Source organism: Ylistrum balloti, unplaced genomic scaffold (assembly GCF_031769215.1).
Source record: "Ylistrum balloti isolate Yb309-2 unplaced genomic scaffold, AGI_CSIRO_Ybal_v1 Utg369578, whole genome shotgun sequence".
Taxonomy (NCBI): Eukaryota; Metazoa; Mollusca; class Bivalvia; order Pectinida; family Pectinidae; genus Ylistrum; species Ylistrum balloti.
Window position 1 is genome coordinate 1,212,569 of NW_026781870.1, and position 20,808 is coordinate 1,233,376.

The 20,808-nt window shown below is 33.9% G+C and overlaps 2 protein-coding genes across 2 annotated transcripts; one reads left to right on the forward strand and one right to left on the reverse strand.

Annotated features, from left to right (window-relative positions):
* The first annotated feature begins 5,567 nt into the window (after window positions 1-5,567).
* On the forward strand, window positions 5,568-17,600 carry LOC132565713 (WD repeat-containing protein 70-like). Its single transcript, XM_060230418.1, has 17 exons — window positions 5,568-5,604; window positions 7,410-7,478; window positions 8,305-8,385; window positions 8,576-8,937; window positions 9,601-9,660; window positions 9,903-10,036; window positions 10,875-11,028; window positions 11,662-11,738; window positions 12,415-12,595; window positions 13,418-13,517; window positions 13,765-13,849; window positions 14,881-15,019; window positions 15,394-15,494; window positions 15,938-16,017; window positions 16,363-16,479; window positions 16,716-16,884; window positions 17,439-17,600. The coding sequence occupies exons 1-17, from the start codon at window positions 5,568-5,570 to the stop codon at window positions 17,533-17,535; spliced, it is 2,043 nt and encodes a 680-aa protein (XP_060086401.1). The 3' UTR covers window positions 17,536-17,600.
* A 1-nt stretch (window position 17,601) lies between these two features.
* Window positions 17,602-20,602, reverse strand: LOC132565725 (alpha-1,3/1,6-mannosyltransferase ALG2-like). Its single transcript, XM_060230431.1, has 3 exons — window positions 20,057-20,602; window positions 19,360-19,560; window positions 17,602-18,603 (listed from the first exon to the last, which is right to left on the reverse strand). The coding sequence occupies exons 1-3, from the start codon at window positions 20,550-20,552 to the stop codon at window positions 18,008-18,010; spliced, it is 1,293 nt and encodes a 430-aa protein (XP_060086414.1). The 5' UTR covers window positions 20,553-20,602; the 3' UTR covers window positions 17,602-18,007.
* Between the last annotated feature and the right edge of the window lie 206 nt (window positions 20,603-20,808).

Sequence of the window (20,808 nt, forward strand, 5' to 3'; positions counted from 1 at the left end):
TTTGAGACCTAGCTAGATATGTACGTTGGTTGATTATCCTCCTTGTAAACAGTACTTCTGGTGTATGTTCCTATGGATTCGATGTCTACTCATCAAGATCATACCGTGACCTCTTATATGTAAGTTTCCGTTGAGATATATATATAAGATAGACATATTGTCGAGTCATAATGTGAAAGGTCATCTACATCAAGCAATTAATAGTTTATATAAAGGACAAATAAAGACTTGTATTGTAGTGAGAGTTCGTCGACCGTATTAACTACATTCTTCATATCCTTTAATGAAAGTTTTATCAAGTAAAACATACACTTCACACCTGTATCTAACGTTGTACATGTCTACATTAAAAATGTGTTAAAATTGATATATCAAGACTGTTAGATTGCGCTGCATAGAGCTTGGAGGACAAATAGCCAAAGAATGAGGGGTTTGTATCAAGGACAGACAGGTGAATAACGCCTTTAAATACAGCTTTAGAGATAGATACAGTAGAGCCAAACTCTCCGTTGTTTTTATTGAAATCGTTAGTAATGTTGAGGGCCTAAATTTGGAAATCTTGGAGGCGGATGAAGAAACTCCAAGGTGATCGAAGGAAGTGTCAAAATCTAGATGGGGAGGTACACTAGCGATAATTAAATAAGTTTCGCAATTTCATTATTATATCTCTGTTAACAATTAAAGAACGTTAAGTACACGTGTAAATTCAGAACCATGCCACAATTCGTACGAATCAAAAAGTGACATGCAGGTCCACCACATTCAGTGTTTACCACCTTCAGTCTCGAAGATTTACTATTTACAAACTGCTCGGTCATTGTTGGGTTGTTTGTTTGAAACGATATTTTATTTGTATCAATTGTTTTGTTGATTTATGATAGAACCCGTAATAAAGATTGTGTAAACCTATCAGAAGATGTCAAAATGTTGGATGGAAACTATTGATTATTAAAAGCAGAAACCGAAAAACATTCATCATCAATTATTTTACACAGGTAGATATTTCGATGGGTTCGTAAAACAGTGTGATTTTTTTACTGACTAGTCAAAGCAACTCTTTTTTTTTCAAATGTGTGATTATTTTTTAAATGACGATGCATTTATGAACGTTTTGACACTAGATTTATTTTATTCGATTGAAAGACAATTATTGGTAAGTGTGTTTAAATATTCTCCTATCAAGAATGACAAGTCCGGTTTCAGTCCTATATTTTACTGGCCTTTTTCTCCTGTTGAGTGTATAGATGTAACGCCGAGGTTGTAACTAAAGGCGTCCAGAAGTGTTCATAAGGAACAAATACATGCAGCTGTTTATCATAGATAATATATTTTATTCAGATTCATAAAACAGTTCTGAGTGACGTAACTAACTTGAACCGTGTATTTAATATTTGTTAAATACAAAGAACCAAATATTTGGTAAAATAGTAAAATGACTATTTAATAGATATGGTTATATATATGACTTAATTAATTACATTTGGATTTATATTGAAATCGATCCCAATCATGTTAAGAAATAAATTAGTCAAAAAAGCTCAAAAGCAACGTATGTGGTTTTCTCAACAACATCATTCACAAAGCAGACGACACGTTCCTTACAAAATCGACCGGAAGTTTTAAAAATATTTCCATTACCTGATCCGGAAACCGTATCGACAAAACATTTGCACATGCCAGATTTAAATCAAATTATATTCTAATTCAAAATCTTCGATTTGTTGTGATGTCAAGTACGACGCCTGTCCGCTTCCCTTCTAACCCGTGACCTCAGCAAAATGCCACGTGACCAGACCTTTCCGCCATTGTCAAACAATTGACAAAATAACAATTTCTTGGCATGGAATTAACGAATAGATATTTAATGTCTTCCCGTGTCTGACATTTCCAATACCTAACACGTGTTTTAACTATTACAGAAATCACATGACAACAATAACAAAAAAATCATCGGATACTTTCTCTACTCTCTAGAAGCCTATCGCAGTCAAATAAAACAGATTCCATTCTTTGTCCGGCAAGAGCTTCATAAAATGAATCGCCTTGCCTTTTGTATCCCGCTGACAATGTATAATATGCTAGAGAGATTTGTATCGCTATTGATGGTGACAATCAAAGACATCGCGTATTGTGGTTGTTCGCTTCGCTTCATTTCAATTGTGATTCTGCTACATTTAGACATAATCTATTTCAGTTGCATATCACTACAGAAAGTAATTGGTATGAAAGACTGCCCAAACACAGGTACAATTCATCCATACCTGACATGAAATTTAATTAATCTTCAATTATTTCACTCATACCTGGCAATGGTGTGATAACAAGTTACGAATCTCTCAAAAGGCAGTAGTTTGCTGTACGTTTAAAACATTACACAGAGCTTGGTGTTGTTTATTACAAGATATTGTGCAATAAAAATTATCGAAAACGATTTTATAATTTAAGTAGCCGGCCAGAGGGTTTCATTGCGTTATTTTAAAGAAAATTAGTCCTTCCGGCCGCATCAATTGAAGTCGGGGATAATGTTAAGTCAGAGGAGATTTAACGGAAGGGGAGGCTTAGATAAAGGATGATTTAATAAATACGAAGACAATTATGTAACATTCTCAGAAAACGGTGCTTATTTTTTCATTCACAATAGGCACGCTGATATCATATCAAATTATTATTATAAACATATATTCGACGATTACTACATAACGAATACTTTATAATTAAGTACATTAACATACTGTGTATATAGCGCCATCGTATTTTCATTTATTATTGTTTGGGAATGACAACTTCAGAGTCACATTGAAGAGAAGGGCTTGTTAGTTTAGCTTCATCTGAAGTAAATCAGACGCTTTCGATATTACAGAAAGCAGGTCGGTCTCAACAAACCAATAAATATTTGAAGTGGTTAAATCATACTAGAGCCAGAGACGTATATAACACATATATATACGTCTCTGCTAGAGCGAAGGCTGGTGTTGCTTAACTAATATCTATTAATTTATATCAAAATGGAAGTTGGTTTCGCCTGACCAGTGTATATGTTATGAAAGGGATTAATATATGAGGTGGTTGGTTTGTTTATAGGCTGGACATGTAGTAAAGGGATAAAGGTGGAGTACGCCTGGAAACATTAATATATTACTTATTGTTACATAAAATTAATATTGTCAACAAATATTAGACGATTATGTGTATCAAAAATAACAACAATATATCAATATATCAACTAATTCGACGAAACTAGGTCAAAGTATAACTGTCGCCTAAGGGCTAACTTTAACATCCCCGCATGCTGACTGTTATTAGCCCCTATAAGGAATGGGGAAACTTGTAAAAATGTCGAGGTGCATAACTCTGGCTAAAAAAGACAGATGAGCACTTGTTACAAACATAAGTATGTCTGCAGTGCTGCAAGATTACATATTGCATAATAGTTGTCAAATAGTTCATGAATACCCAAGCGTAAAACTATATAGAACAAATAACGCATTAATTTTGTCATGCACAAAGGTATCGAGGGCAAGTGTTGGTGAAAATTGATGAAACATATAAATGTTATTCGTAAAGACACAATTTCGTCTGATACATATTTCTTCGAAATTAATTATTAATCTTCTGATGAGCAGGCGGTACAAAATCGTCTACGGGCGGACAGACAGACAGCAGACAGACAGACAGCAGACAGACAGACAGACAGACAGACAGACATACTGATTCCAGTATATGAATATGCCTGAGCAAAAGTACGGAGAGAATAAAACCAGATATTCCGGAAGAGGTCCTTCATTTACGACAGCCGACATGTAAATATTAGTTAAAGTTAGTAATGTTACGTTCTAAAGTCTAAACAGGGAAAGTACATGAGTTCAAATAAAATAATGGCGTTATCAAACTTGTTTTCGGTCTCCAACATTAAATTGCATCACTCGGAACCTTTGAAAGACTTCCGTCAGTATTTGGCATCTGCGATGGAAGTCACGTTATTCGTGGAATGGTAGCAATTTCTCAAAAATCAAATCGTAATGCTTCTATTCTATTGAATATCTAATAAGCGGCCATATTTGAATGACACGTTTTGAGAAAACAAGATTGCTGTTCTCAAGAAAATTTACAATAGATACAATCCCTGTTGACTACACTGTGAAATCGGTCGAGATAAGTGTCGGTCATGATATTGCTCTCTTTAATTAGGTTTATTCTTGTGAGCGATAGGCGCTAGATATATGTGAAAGTGGATGTACAGGGATTTAGTAAAGAACAGTTTACAAGCACATGTCTAACATGTGGGAATATGCGGCCTCCTAAAAACACTTGGCGCGACATTTTGAATAACAATATGCATTGTACATTATTACCGCTTACCTTTATATATATTTAACATTGTCGGCTCAATACTTTTTAGTTTGGTTATCATGGCCGGTAGGACGATTGTTGTCAATAAAACAGAAAATGCTAATGTTGAAGGAGCTAAATATGAATGATGGTCCGCTTCAACACATCCCGAGGGCAGCATCTAGAAGCGCCGAGATGTGCAGTGGAGGAAGGAATGCTACATATGGCAAATATAACATATATCTGAGTTTTAGATTTCTGTCTGAAACATGTTTGGAACTCAAATAACATCTCACAAAACTTATCTATACAAAACATAAGTAATACCAGTTTTATTATACAGATGTGAGACGTGGAAAATGAATGAAGGCATGACAAGTTGGTTGATGTTTTCCACACGTGCCTCAGAAAGATTTACAGAGTACAGTGCCAAGATCACAAGGGACAGAAGACATATTGGAAGGAACAAAGATGAAACCAGTAAGCGAGGAGATAAAAAGCCACAGATGGAAAATGATTAATCTTATCATCAGGCAGGACAATGACTGCAATGGTGCATTAACATGGGTGCCAGAAGGAAAACGGAAAAGAGGACGACCAAAGCAACATGGTTGGGGACGGCAGAAAAGGAGAGATATGGCACAAACAGTGGCAGCAGACCGGGAGAGATGAAGAAGCTTTGTGAAGACCTTATGTGCCACGAGGCACGAAGTGGATACGTAACAAGGAAGGGAACAGTTTACAATTAAGTGTCTGAACATTTGGGGAAATGAGATCTCCTAAAAAAACACTTGACAGGATATTTTGATTAACAATATGCATCATTACAGCTCACCTTTACATATATTTAACATTGTCGGTATTTCTTTGTTGGTTGCATTTAACCGACGAAATACACCATATATATGAATTTTCGATTTCTACTTGTATTTAGCATTGTACTTCGGATTCTCTTCATCTTCTCTCATTCTCTTTCTATCTATTAATTTTCGCGTGCTTTTTAAACAGACTTATCAAGTACTTGAGCTTTATTAAAATAAACTTATATTGTGATGAAGAGATTGTTCTTCACGTACACTGGATGACTGTTTTCTTGTTTTAGTGCATGCAATATTTACATCTGAGATTTTGTTTCTTTTCTTTTGCCATTCCTAATTTTGCATAATCTTGCTAAGTACATGAAGCGCTTCTCTCTTTAAGCAGTCCCGTAAAACGCTCATATGACCGAGATTTGCAATATGGAGGACGACGCAGAAGAAATGAAATCACTGCGTGGTAAAATATGCTTTCAACGCTGTTCTTTCATCATATATAATTGTTGTTATTGTTTTCTCAGTTGCATTTTTACATGTTCACTGACCACTGTATTAATTGGTAATGTTATTTCCTATTTAACGGATTTTCAAGAAGTCTTTTCAACTGACGTTGTCATAACGTTCTTTCAAGTCCGATATAAGAACAATATTATCCATGAATATTATATATCTTTGCGTTTATTTTGGTTCAAACATTATAACCTCATGATGTGCATTGTATGAAATGATGGCATTGTGTTCACAAATAATCATTGTTGGTTTTTCTAATTGTTTGTAAATAAATAAAGTCTTCTACCGTTCCATCAGCTATGCTAGTTATTGTCACAGTATATAGACATCCGCGTTGATATTAACCGAGAATACATATAGCGACCTACATATAATAACCAAAATAGGTCATTGTATGTGTTCACTTGTATTAATATTTTACTTCACCAACTTCAGTGGATGACACATACTACAGACACACAGACTGCATCCAGGTTAATTTTTTCTGTAAAATCAACAACACTTCCATCCTCACCCCAGCTACATGCACACCCTATCTCATATAGACAGTCATACATATTTGCTACAAAGGATACATACAATACACTTTCTTCAAACATACAATCACACCTCCTCCCTGTTGCAGCAGATGTGCACTAGGGGATTTCAGAGCATAAAACCACTGTGTGGTTGTCAAAGCTCTCACATTCTAGTGAACCAGAGCAGTTGTTTTTATCCTTTTGACATTTTTATCTGATATACCCATCGTAAATTATTAATAATAAAATCATGGTAAATAACCCATTACCCTAACACCCCTGTGCACAACAGAGCATAAAAGTCATTATTGATAACACTATGTAACCTGAAAGAAGAGGATAATTTTTTTAGATGAAAAAGAACTTCTTCATATATGGATGTAGTACACATATTTGATTTCCAGCTCATGTACATGTACTGACATACGTGGAGCACTGGGATTGTCCTGATTTGATCACATCTATCTGTATATATCTTACACCAAACTAGATATAATGATGTTGCTCTAACTATCCAGGGTAGAGAAGAGAGTCTTATTATAAGTACTTATCAAAAAGCACATTAGGATCAGATTGAACCTGAACATTGTTTTATGTGTTGGTGTACTTTGTATAGAATATCATAGTGCTGTCAATGAAAACAATAATTTTCTGTCTAGTGATAATTCAAACCCAATCTAGTTTGTTTCACTTTCATTTCAATTTGTTCAAATGTATCGTGAGACTGCACATTTAACTTCTGAAAGGCATTACTTGGCATCACAAGAAAAGCTTCATGTGGTCACTATTTCCATCAACATTAAACATGGGTGGCAGGCCATAAATGACTATCGTAAACAGTTGATAGCGTCATATTTTAAACATAATGTCAATTGATAAGCATTTATCTGTAGCGTGATTTCTTTCACATCTTAATGTTACATCATGTGCATGCCAGCCTGAGGCCCCAACTCTGTATTACAAGATAAGCGATCAGTAAATATAAGTAGACCACTGGATGTTGGCACATGTTTTGCCAAAGAATAACATTGTTTCATTTCACAGTTTGATAAGTTAATCATGTGAAGACTATCTCAATAATTGTAAGATTTATAAAGATTTTAACAAACATTAATCTGCTGTCATATAAAGTCTCAATCCACACTCTGCATACGAAATGTCAAAGCTAACCTCTGCAAAATAAAGTGAACAAAGAATAAAAATTTAAGAATAAACACTCTTTCTTTTTTTTCCCCAGATAGCAGAAGTAATATTGAAAGCAAAGATGAAACAAATAAATCTTCAACTGGTCAAAGCCATGCCCAAGGTAACTACTGAATAAATAGAGTCTAACCAGGGCTTTGCTGGTATTAGGACATTATAGCATACTGTTTGTTGGTATTCTAACATTTGTCTGATAGACATATAAATTGTTATGTTAACTTGTTGGTTTGAATCATCTAGCTATTGTCAAATAATGCTGTCCAGGAGCAAGATATTTAACACTTTCCATTGTAGTAACCAAACATCCAGCAAAATACATGCTTTGGAATTGATTGGGTTTGTTGTGTTATATTCTAATTATGGTAGAGGTTAACAATATATATATGGCAATATATTGGGACATTTCACACTATAACATCTAATAATGAAACATCTGACCAGTAGCTTATTATATGTTTGAATAAGGTGTGTATTTTGTTGGAGGACATAAAATAGAGAAAACACTTCTATATCAAAAGGAATGCAAATTCGTCCTTTTGTATGCAAGCTCTGGTAAAAAAGTCAATAAAAATTTCAAATGTGTTTTATGTTTTGGCTAAAACACATGTAAAGAATCAGAATTCCTTATGAAATACAAATCTTTGCTATAACAGCATCAGGTTAGTCAGTGCTGTATCAAGATTTGCATGAATGTTAATTATCATAAAATATAGGTTGGAGAAGCAGAACTTCATAAAACTTGCCTTCATTAGTTAGTATGTTATCTAATGAATTATTCATGATATTAAGTTTTGAGAACAATAGATCTTGGGCAGTAGCATTCCAAAGATATTTTTCATTTTGTTATTTTTTAATACACTGTAATAACAGTTGATGAACTAACATGTATATACAAATGTAGATGACATTTATATAATGATTTACCACAGGAAAGGAGAAGAAAGCACGTACATTTGACTTCATGGCCATGTTTCAAGAAGCCCGTCAAACTGCCATTGAGAGGACAAAGGGTTTGTATACAAACATTGATACAGGCTGAAAATCAATATTTAAAAGCAAAAAATTTTAATGGCAGATCTTAAAAAGTACCAAATAGTATGTGCACTGAAAATTTTGTTATTCAATGTCATCCATTGTAGTTTAGACATGTTATATGTTAGTGTTAAAATTATTTTAAATTTTTATTGTATTATTTTTCAGATAATATAGATTCCATACCCCCAGATATCGAAACGTTGACTGTGAGTAAGAAAGAAAAATCAAGAAAAGAATCTAGTTCATCTTCTGGTAGTGACAGTAGTGATGATTCTGACTCAGACTCTTCTAGTTCAGATGAAAAATCTAAGTCAAAGAAAAAGAAGACTTTGTCAAAGAAAAAGACTGCAAGTTCAGACTCTGATGAGGATGATATAGGGCCTCCACTTCCGCCTGATATGCTTGTCTCAGGTAATACAAAGAGAAGTGACAAAGAGGAAGAGGTGATAGGCCCACCCCTACCTCCTGATATTAGAGGAGGAGGAAAATCAGATGATGATGACAGTGAGGAGGATGAAGAAGAAGAGGTGTGTAAAGGGATTCAAATGTTGATATACAGCATTTTAAAAAAATGAAAGTTTACCATAATATCTCACTTTAAAGCATTATTAAGGTACATGGTTGATGTTTTTTTTTTATAGAATTTTCTTCATTCATGTAAATGAAAATTAATGAAAAGTTATCTTTCTTTATGTGTTTAAAATATATGAAATCAAGAGATAGTTATAAAGAATTAATTAAAGAATGATTTCTTACAAGTGTTTCAAAAATAAAAAAAAATTCAAATATCATTTCAGCACATTGTAAATTTATGAGCCTGCTGAATGTGTTGTAAATCATTTTATAAGATTTGATAGTACTATCTTACATTCCTGAGTAGTTTATTAAAATATTTTCATCAGATGATGATCAAACGGTATTAAGCATGGATTTCATTATAGGGATATTTCATGAATATGAACTGTGTTGTTGAAACAAAATACAGAAAATAATGCTATTGATGTGACATGCATAGCCTGCCTTCATGAAAACAACATAACCTCGCATAATAAAGAATATTCTTATCAAAGCTTGATATTAAGGCAATTTTTATGTTCATGTGAATCCTGATTGAAAATTATTTTACAAGAAATTATATATTCTATGTGAAGATATGTGACAAGATTTATGATAAAATGTGATTTTTTCAGAGTTTGGTCAGTAAAATTCCATCCAGCCATGAAATATTACTAAACCATGGAGTCAAACCTGTGAGTACATCATTCTAGATCCATTTTTTTTAATGTAATACCAGTGTCAATTAACAATTACAATGTTTATCATCTTTGCCATGTAATAATTTTTGATGTTTTGCAAAAAGTTGCTTTGTTGTTTTATACCATAAATATTATGAGGTAGAGTATTCTGAATATTGTTTTGCTAAAGAAATATTTAATTTTGCTTGACTTTTACACTACATTTAGCCAGTCTCTATGGTATGTTGTACTGATAGGTATCTGCCTTAGCACTGGATCCATCAGGGGCAAGACTGGTGACTGGAAGTGTTGACTATGAAATGAAGTTCTGGGATTTTGCTGGAATGGACACATCATTACAGTCTTTTAGGTCAATCAGACCTTGTGAATGGTAAGTGTTATCAAAGAAAACTAATAATAGTTATGTTGAGGATTTTACTACAGTAAAAAAAAGGAAAAGCATTATTGAACAATTAACATTGAAGAATAGAATATCTCTGTGAAGTCATAGCATTGAATCAAAGTCAGCCAATCAGATTACAGAAGATTTTTTTGTTGATGATTGACAATCTACATGTGCTGATAGCAACCCTTATTGATCTTGCTATAGTGACACAGCTGATAATGACATTTATATGTTGTACAAGAATGTTATATTACCGTTAAAGTCAAAGGCACACTTTTACAGTAACTGTGTTAAAATTTATGAACAATTATAATTTTGAAGAAGTACAATGCTAAAAGGCCAAGTCTTTTGGATGTAGCATACTGGAAGGAAGGGTTATCAAATTTGTTCAAATAGATGACCTTGGCCCATTGTCAAGGTCACAATGAAGAAATGTGTGAAAAAAAACATGAAACAATGTTTCTTATGATTATAAGAATCAAACGTAAAAGCATTTTGTATTTTACTGTGAATTTTGTTCAAATAAATGACCAACTTTGAATTCATGAAAGAAGGAGCTAAAACCATTGAACAACAATTCATTAGGAGCACTAGTAATAATGTTAGTTTGCTTGCTTTCAATATTTTTAAAGAATAAATTTGACTTTGACCCAATTTACAGGTCACAATGTGTCATGCCTAAAACGTAGATCAATATATGAGCATTACAGGCCCATTGGGCATGTTCTTAAATTTTGTTGAATCACTTTACCTTGATTGTTGTTCTCTGTGTGATGACTGTCGTAAGTTGTTAAGTTGTCATTTTCTTTGTTTTAACCCTCAGTCATCCTATTAAGCAGCTACAGTATAGTTCCACTGGTGACACCATACTGGTCGTTTCTGGTAACAATAAAGCTAAAGTGCTGGATAGGGATGGTTTTGAGAAAATGGAGTGTGCAAAAGGAGACCCATATCTCTTAGATATGGCAAACACAAAGGTAGGAATCAAATAGCTAGAGTTTACATGTGCAACATGTAAATATGATAAATTTGAGTGACCATGGAGAATTATAAAGATAATGAATTGATTAAAAGTTTTAATTTCAATTACCTGAAATATACAAAAATTGTGTCCTCTCTGAATTTATTGTTGAACCAAATAAACAGTATGGTACCTAAAGGTATAGAAAAAGTTGAAAGAGAGGCTAACTTTTACTCATCACAATGTTTTATTTTTGTATAGAACACTTTTAGTGTTTAGTTCTTTGAATGTTAGAAGTCTGTGTCAGACCTCAGTGATAAAAACCTGTTCCAAATTATTCATGATCATCTCCCAGTTTAGATTTGGTAGTAGAAACATGAAGGTTTATACCAGCTTTGTACTGATATACACCTAGACACTCAATACTTTGGGGGTTGTGATGGCTGAATGGTTTAGGCTGTCTCACAATCACTAGGCTGGCTTCCATCTATTGGTCATGCATGGTGGTCATGCATGGGGCAGTCTCCAGGTACTGACTGCATAAAGGTGGTTTTCCTCCAGGAACTCCAGCTTTTTTCCACCACCCAAACCTGGCACTTCCTTAAATGACACTGTTTGTTAATAGGTGGTTTTGTATGATATATTTCAGGGACATGCAGCAATGTTGAACTCAGGGTGCTGGCATCCTAAAGTCAGGGAAGAATTTATGACTTGTTCTAATGACTGGTAAGCATGGACAGATTATAGAATATACAGAAATGTTAAGAAAATTCCATCATTAGGATTGAATTCATTTAATTAAAAGTAAAACATAACTGTTCAGTTTGTAAAGTGAATTAATATGCTGGTCTGTCTTCCCTTTAACAAAATCACAACTGTAATAGGACCCAAGTCATCAGGAAAAAATAATACATGTACAATATTTATATGTGTACATGTTTTTTACTCCATGTTTTCAAGGTTCACAAATGAAAAGAGTATTTTTTTTTCGATAGAAAACAGTAATATGTTGGGTAACTTGAGGACATTGTCAATTAAGAAATGAGATGCATTGAAAGCAAGGCATCCTCTGAAACAAGCCATCTAGATAAGTCATAATTTTTGTGCAGGACACCTTAAAGTGTTATCTTCAAAAGAACATAAGAGTAGAATAATTGTGCATGTATGTGTAAATTTTATTCTGTAATTTTTCAATTGTCCTCTACCCAACCATGTGGGTTTTCTCTGGATAATCCAGCTTCCTCCCACAGTAAGCTCGCTCATGTAATTTTATTTTTGCCAACAAGAAGGAGTTGGATAACTTGTTAGGCAATGTAAATAGTGAATACTGTTTTAATTGTTCAAAGATGTATTCATTGATTACTCAATATTATTCAATACTACATAACTGTACCTGTTACAGCACTGTCCGGTTATGGGATGTGAGTATGGAAGGAAAGAAACACAAGCATTGTCTAAAACCTCGAACTCAGTTGGGTCGTAAAACTATCCCAACAACTTGTGCCTACAGTAAAGATGGCCGCTGGGTGGCTACAGCTTGTCAAGACGGCTCCATACAGATCTGGGATCACAATAAGTCATTCGTATGTACATATGTATTTGCAGTTTTGTACCATTAAAGTGTTCACCTGTTGTTGTAAACACATTCTATTTGTCAGGACAGATTTCAGAATTTGTTTTGTACTGCCCTTGATATTTTCTTGTTGCTTAAAGTAGCAACTACATACTGAGACAACCCATAAACTACTATGAACATCACTCCAGGCATATCACCTATGTTATTTTGTTTTAAGTAGCAAGTGCCTCTAGATACTAAGGGAAGTGAATAGCAATCAGCTGTTGTCTTTTCCATGCATCAGTACCTCAGTCCTTGAAAAAACTTGTGTACAATGTATTTTATGAACCCCAGATTTAATTTATTTCAAATTTACTTCATAAAGTACACACTTAACATATAGATCATATCAATCTTAGCCAGACTTCTTGTTGTATTGAAAACAATTTCAGTTTCTAGACTCATCTCATATTCTCACACTGCCATCAGCATTTTATTGAAGAATATTGTTATTTTCTAGCATTGAGGTATTTATCTAAATTTTATTTGACAAGTGTCTTAGTGAATTCAGGTATGGAGGATTAAAGGACAATGAATTAGAATTTGTTGATAGTTCTATATTGGTGAGTTGGTTTATTACCGGACATGTTGCATGTTTATAACCAGATAATATATACATTCTTCTCTCAGTTGTTAATTTGCATGGTAAGACCTTGTTTCATTACACACAGAAGAAAAATGGCAGCAGATATATTTCAGTTATAATCTACATTCAATCTACATAAAAAATAAGTTTATACTTCTAATTATCAGAGACTTGAATTGAATTTGATTTTTGCTTGTTTTGTAGGTAAATGTTTCCTTAGTAAACAGAAATTGTCATATGAATGGCAGTGATACATCCTGTCTCTGCTTCAGCTACTGTGGGAAAATGTTGGCATCAAGGGGAGGTAAATAAAACTAATCAAGACTGAAAGCATTCACCAACAAACATTATTGTAATTGGAGAAAGGATAAAATCAGAAAGAACTTGGTGATCAAAATGTTGTCAAAAGACATTAAAACGAGACTAATCTTGAACTTGATTATAATGATGAGACTGAAATGTCTTGGATATAATATGTTGGACTTCAAAAAATCAGTTGGTGTCAGCTGTTGTAGTATATAACTTCCATTGTTCCTTTTCTCATTACACAGGAGATGATACCCTCAAGACTTGGGATATGCGCAATTTTAAGAAGCCACTGAATGTTGTTAATGACTTGGACAACTTTTTCTCATTGTAAGATCAAATATTGAATGTATTTATATTATATGAAAAACCTTTGACCAATAATGATGGCACAGACTATCTTTTCTTCTCATTATCTTTAACATATTGTAAGGTAGAGTTTATAAGATTGCTTTTGAGGCATAATGTTTTGTCCATCGTAGTGCAGAATCTTAGCATTCAACTTCTTCTCATTAAACAAAAGGCCCAGGGTGCTGGTATTGGGCCGGTAGCATGCTGGGATGAAGGGCTACTAATTTTGTTTATATTATTAACCTTTATTTACTTTCAAGGTCACATGTGTGAAAAATCTTTAAACAAATTCTTTTCAATAATCAAAAGGCTTAGGGTTCTGTTACTGGGCCAGTGGCATGCTGGGATAAAAGGATACCAATTTTGTTCATGTGCTTGACCTTTTCTCTTTTTAAAGGTCAATCTTCAAACCACTTCTTCTCAATAATAAAAAGGTCCAGGCTGTTGATGTTGGTTCTTTCTCATAAGTGGATGAAGGGCTACCTATTTATTCAAATAATTGACCATGACCTATAATCAAGGTCTCTTAGATGAAATGTGTTGAGACCTTAAACTTTCTTTTTCAACAAGCAATAGGTCTGTAGTAATGTATCAAGAGTATGATTTGCAGAAATGTTTTTTATGAACCAACAATATCTTCTTTGTAAGCTGTAGAGTAGTTGAGCAATTTATTTTAGGCCTATTTGGCCTCTTTCATATAGGGGTCTTTATAATCAGATGATCGTTGATGTCCATGAGCCTCTTGGTACTATTTAAAGCATATAGTTTCTCTTCATATAAAGAACAATAAATTGAAGTTTAGTTTGGAAGTTGTGCTGTTGTTGTGGTCTGTCTATATGATTTTTTGTGTAGTTCATCTGTAGTGTGTTAGAATTTCTGTGAAGTTGATATCTTATAACATTTTGTCAAGATTATACTGATTTGGTGTATACTAAGTTACGCATCTGTTTAAGAAAATATGAAGCCTTTATTAGCTGTACTGTTAAATCCATTATGTTTCCTCTTTACAGCACAGATTGTGTTTTCAGTCCAGATGATCAAATGGTCATCACAGGACTCTCAGTTAAGAAGAATTCAGGCAAAGGGAAATTACTCTTTTATGAAAGAAACACACTAACAAAGTTGTCAGAACTTGAAATATCTGACTCGGTAAGTTTATGATCAAGTATCTAAGTAATTGTTGATCAATCCATAATTTACTATCACATCTTCAGAGGTATTCAAATCGTAGACCTTAAAATTTTTGTGAGATTTATGGCTATGAAATTGTATGCAGATAAAACTAAATTTGTTGATATCAGGTCTGCCTGTGAACAAGACACAAGGGACATGCTTATGAAAGACCACTTTATTAATAAATTCCTGATTGCTAATTTATTGTTCATACAACATATGTACTTTAATTGTAGAGTTTATCTGAAGCCTAATTACTCAGATCCAGCAGCCTCTATATGTAATTTTCCTTTCATGAATCTCGGTTCTATCCTGTCCCGTTTCAAATTGTATTTGTTTGTTTTATACAGAGTGTTGTGCGTTGTCTGTGGCATCCAAAGCTTAATCAGATGGTCGTTGGTTGTGCAGATGGTCAAGTCCGGCTTTTCTATGATCCCAAAAAAAGTCAGCGGTAAGTTTTCATTATACTTCAGAAAACAGGATCCAATATGGACAACCATAAACTTTCATCCTTAACCATTTTACATTTCTAACGTGATTATGTATAATGTCTATAAGAAAGGTAAGAATTAAGGACACAGAATTAGAAAGTTAAAAAGAAGGAAGTCAAAAGTTGGTGTATTTAAGATTTTGAGAAATTGACACGTTCTTATTTTGGAGATTTCAGCACTATGGTGGTTGATTCTTTTGATAAAAATTATATTGTGCATGTCATTTAAAGGGAATTGAAACACCATATGTAAACTGTAGGACAGTTCAAGAAACAACATTTTCAGATAAAAACACTTATGTCAGTATAGTTATAAATATATGTAAATTTGTTTATGGAGAGAAACAGACTTTGACATGTTCCTTTTATCTTAATATCTTGGATTTTATTTTGTAACATGTCAGGGGTGCAATGTTGAGTGTTGTGAAATCAGAAAGGAAAAGTCGACAGATAAAAGTGATGACAACTCAACAAATTATCACACGTGAGTATATTCTCTCTGAGTACAAACTAAATGTTACATTTAAGTGCATATTCCGTGTGAGGATACAATCAGACATGTAGCTTCTTCTACACAAATATGCAGCTGCATACACATTGTCACAATATGAAGTAAACATTTGCCAATTTATCATAATTTTTTCCCAGTATTGGAGGGCTTTGTCCCAGGAGAGCGACCCCTAATTCATTCTTTTCTGTGTACATTTCAAAATAGCTTGGCTATGCACTTGACAAACATCACTGCATGTGGTTAAACTGCATTTGTACAGGATAAGAATATCTTGCAGCCTATAATACACATTATCATATAGTGTGTATCGTATTTCAGCATATGCTCTGCCAATGTTCCGTGAGGGTCGCCCAACCAGTACTCGTAAGGCAGAGGAACGGGTGAGGAAGGACCCTGTCAAATCTAGAAGACCTGACCTTCCCATCACTGGACCAGGTAATTTTGTTTTATTGATCGATAAACTGATTAAGTAAAGTCTTCCTGCAGATTTTTGTTTTCATAAATTTGCTTTACTGTTGAGTGTAACACATTTTGGTTTTTTTCTAGAAATATTGCTCTAAAAATTTTTGGTGAAATGCTTATACTTGAGAAAGTATTAAAACAAATAAAACCTGATAGAAAAATGATGAATACATGATTAAACTCAAAGCACCATTTATTATGTACGATAGGTGAAGGTGGCCGTGTTGCACAAAGGGGAGCAACTCTTTCTCAGTATGTGGTCCAGAATCTTGTTCTGAAAAAACCTGACAAGTACGAAAATGATCCAAGGGAGGCCATTTTGAGACATGCCAAAGATGCAGAAGAAAATCCGTTTTGGGTAGAACCAGCATACAAACAGTAAGAACTTTCAATCAAATATTTCCATCGTAAAAATATTGTTGATGTATTTCAGGAAATGTTTATTTTTTCATAATATTTTTATCAATTACTAAAACCAAACAAAAACAAATACAAAATTATACTTCATTTTTGAAAAGAAAAGGTACATCATTGAAGCATTTCTATTGTCAGTAAACAGGGACTTGGTACAAATCTCAACCCCTTAGGATTTATTGGAAAATACATGTTACCACATGTGCCAAATCCCTGTGGGCAATGTAATTGTATTAGGTTATGGAATCATGACTTTTGTATACAAAAATTTTTCGAAAGGTCTTTAAAGTAAGCAGAAAACCTAGATTGTCTCCAAGATTCTGTAGATTCCTGCATTCTTTCGCGATATATGTAAGTAAACCTTATTACATTGGCACAAGTAAAGTAGCATAAGAATTTTTATAGAACAATAAAACAAATTGGCATCAGAATGTTTTGAATGAAAATTGTGTTTATATAGACATTATAACAATGATAAACATTTCCAAAAATTTTGACAATGACATCATGTTTCCTAGAAATCAACCTGTGAAGATATTTCAAGAGGCAGAAGAAGAGAAGAAAAATGACGATGACGATGATGAGCCGTTGTGGAAGAAAGCAAAGCTAGGATGATATTTGTCTGTTTTTTTTGTACACCTGTTTTAACATTTGTAGATAAAATAAATATGATAGGTTAACTGGTTTTGGATTTTTTTTATTTATTTGTCAAATTTGAAATGCAACATTGACATAAAATTTATTAAGATGATCTGCAGATATCGATACAGTCCTTAAAAGTCCTTGTGAAATATTAAAAGTTTACAAGTTCTATAGGTCAGCCTTTATTTCAAAACAATCAATTCAAGTCCAACCATCATTTAGACTACAATAAAAACATAAATAGCTTTGTTTATTATTATTTGGTTATAATAGGGATAGTATATATCAAAACCATTTACAGTTCTGATGATGAATAAGTAAATTTGATTCACTTTTCTTTTGGTGTCAAGTTTCTTTTTAATTGATTTTTACATTGCACAAGTCTAGTGGTATCCATATTGTTATTTTATCAATGTAGACAATTATGATTTTATTACAACAAAAATCACAAAAATACAAACACCAACAAGAGGCCTAACACACAGACAAAAGCCATTGTCCACATCAGAGATAAAGTTAAGGGTCGATGTGGACTCTGAGCAGACAGTTTGCCTACGATGCTGTCAAGCTGATTTGTGAAGGCTTCAAAAGAAAATAGTTTCAGTACTCTGTTCCTACCAGCCTCACCCAATTTTATATGCAAGTCTTTATTTCTTATAAATTGCATCATGGCTTCAGCAAATTCTTTATCATTTTGCTGACACAGAAATCCTGTGGTTTCATGTCCAACAGTTTCCAAGGGGCCGCCACTTTTAACTGCAATCACTGGACATCTCAGGTACATAGCCTCTATTGGTACAATACCAAAGTGTTCTCTGTCAGGTGTGTATAGGAGACAACTACTGTTTTGGAGTAGGGTCCGTTTTTGTGCATCACCGAATGAGCGTATGAAGCTTACATGTTCAGATATACCAGCATCATCTGCTCGTTGTTTTAGTTCATTGTAATATTCTCTGTTTTCTATGACTCTCTCATCATATCCACCAGCCATTATGAGATGGACACCATCCAGACTTCTGTCACTGACTTGCTTGAGAAAAGCTGAAAGATAAATTCCAATGTTTGTATTAATTTTGATTACTATGAGTAATTATAACGTAAATATGAAAGAAATTAGTTCTACTGTGAAGGATGTTGTTAACTTTACAGGGGTTGCTATAATGGAAAGTTCTTTTTGTGGAATAACTTGTGTTTTCTTTAGCCAATCTAACTCAAATTTGAGGCAATGCTTTTTAACCAAAAGTGCTTACCATTCAGGTCCTAAGGTTAAAGGTAGCAGTAACTATAAGTAAAAATCAATTTCTATGTGATAACTTGAGTTTGCTTTGTCCAATCCCCATTAAACTTCATACAATGCTTCTTCACCAAAAGTCCTTGCTATGGATATTGCTTTTTATATCCCAAGTTCTTAGGCCAAGGTCAGTGGTATTTTAAATAAGAAAAATTAGATCGTAGAATGTACAAGTTAGTATGTTAATAGTCTTTCTTGTCTTTTGTGGCAAAAGTGTACTTTAACAAGGTGTTTGCATAAGGGGTGGGTAGGGGAAGGCTTTCAAGCCACATAGTGGGGCCCTTTTTCACTTTCATGCAAACCAGAACTTAGAACATGTTAATGAAAATAAGGAATACAGACTAGCTCTTGATTAAACTAATAGATTGACATAGTACATACTGCTATCAAGTTCCTGGCACATTTATGCAAGATGCTTAAAGTTCAGTACATGAGAGGTAATTGATTTTCAAGTTGTGACTGATTATTCATATGTTTTGTCTACAATTTTCCTATGTATTTCTTACCCAGAGCATCAATAGCCAGAGAAAGATTCTTCTTTCTTTCATATCTGTTTATTGAGAGAAAGACTGTGGATACATTTGGAGGCAGAAGGTCACTTGTAGGTGGGGGTGCTGGCTTATCTAATGCAGAGAAATCTGGTATTGGATATAGCACCTCTGGAGTTAACTTTACAAGTGATGTGAATGTCTCCTTAAAGATTCCAGCTGCAATGAAACAAATATCACCTTTCAAATAATTTTCAGATATCAGGGTAACAAAGAATTCTGTGTCGATACATGCATACAATACGTTGACCTCACCATGACTGAAGGATTTGGACGCTGGACCCAGAGTAAATGTTAACTTCGATAGTGTCTCTAATCAGGTTATTTTGCTAAAATTTTACAGAATGAAATATTTTTTAGACTTATTACATTGTCAGCATCATTTGTAGCACAACTAGGGGCACTTAGACTACGCTTCTGCTAAATAATGTACTTGCGCTTGTAAAGATATGATTACTATTAAGGTAGCTATTAAGTCTCTGACATAGGATTCCAGTGTTTGAATGTTATTTCAGCGGTACCAAAATAAGTTACAGTTCTGTAGATATTATGAACTTATCTTGAACTTCAAAATCAGCATTGTATCATAATCTCAAAATGTCGTCACTTCATAAAGATATTTATTATGTCTAACAACTTCATACAGGAGATATACCTGTAAATTTGCTGTTTACCAACACACAGTCTGCCATTCCAGTAGTTCTTTCCTCCAACCAATCTATCGGAGCCCTATACAGTCTCTTCAAAACGCCCTTTCTTTGTGTCAGCAACATGTCAGGAAAATGACAATAAAATATAATCTTTGCTTTGGAGAATTTGAGTACAGGAATACATGCAGAGATTTGATCACAAAATATAAGGTCATATTCCACTGAACTAAAGAATACTAGGTAGACAGCGGCATAAATCATCCGTAGATATGCACACAATGCATAGCATTTCCCAAAGATACTACGTGGTAACCAGTCACCAACTGCGGTTACATTTAAACTGCCATCTTTGGTCTCCTGGAAGCAATGCGATTTGTCATGATGTGCCGTCACGAAGTGAACAGCATGATTTCGTGATTTCAAGCTGAGCGCAGCATCAATAACGGCTCTTTCCGCCCCTCCTATTCCTAAGTCTGGGTGAAGAAATACTACTCTAACCATTTTATAACCTGATCATAGAGTTATTGATTCTTGTATTGTTGGAAATGCGATAAATACTGATAGCCACGTCTAAATTTCGACACACGGAAGTGATTACTAAAATTATTTTCAAACCGTGAAGAGCTCTAAAGTAAGGGGCGTAACTTCATAACGTTTATTAAATGAAAGATCGGTATAAGCAGAGACCTATATCGTTTTTTTACTACATCACATTTAAGTCTCTAGATTAGTCCCTACGTGTGTTACTGAAGTCAAG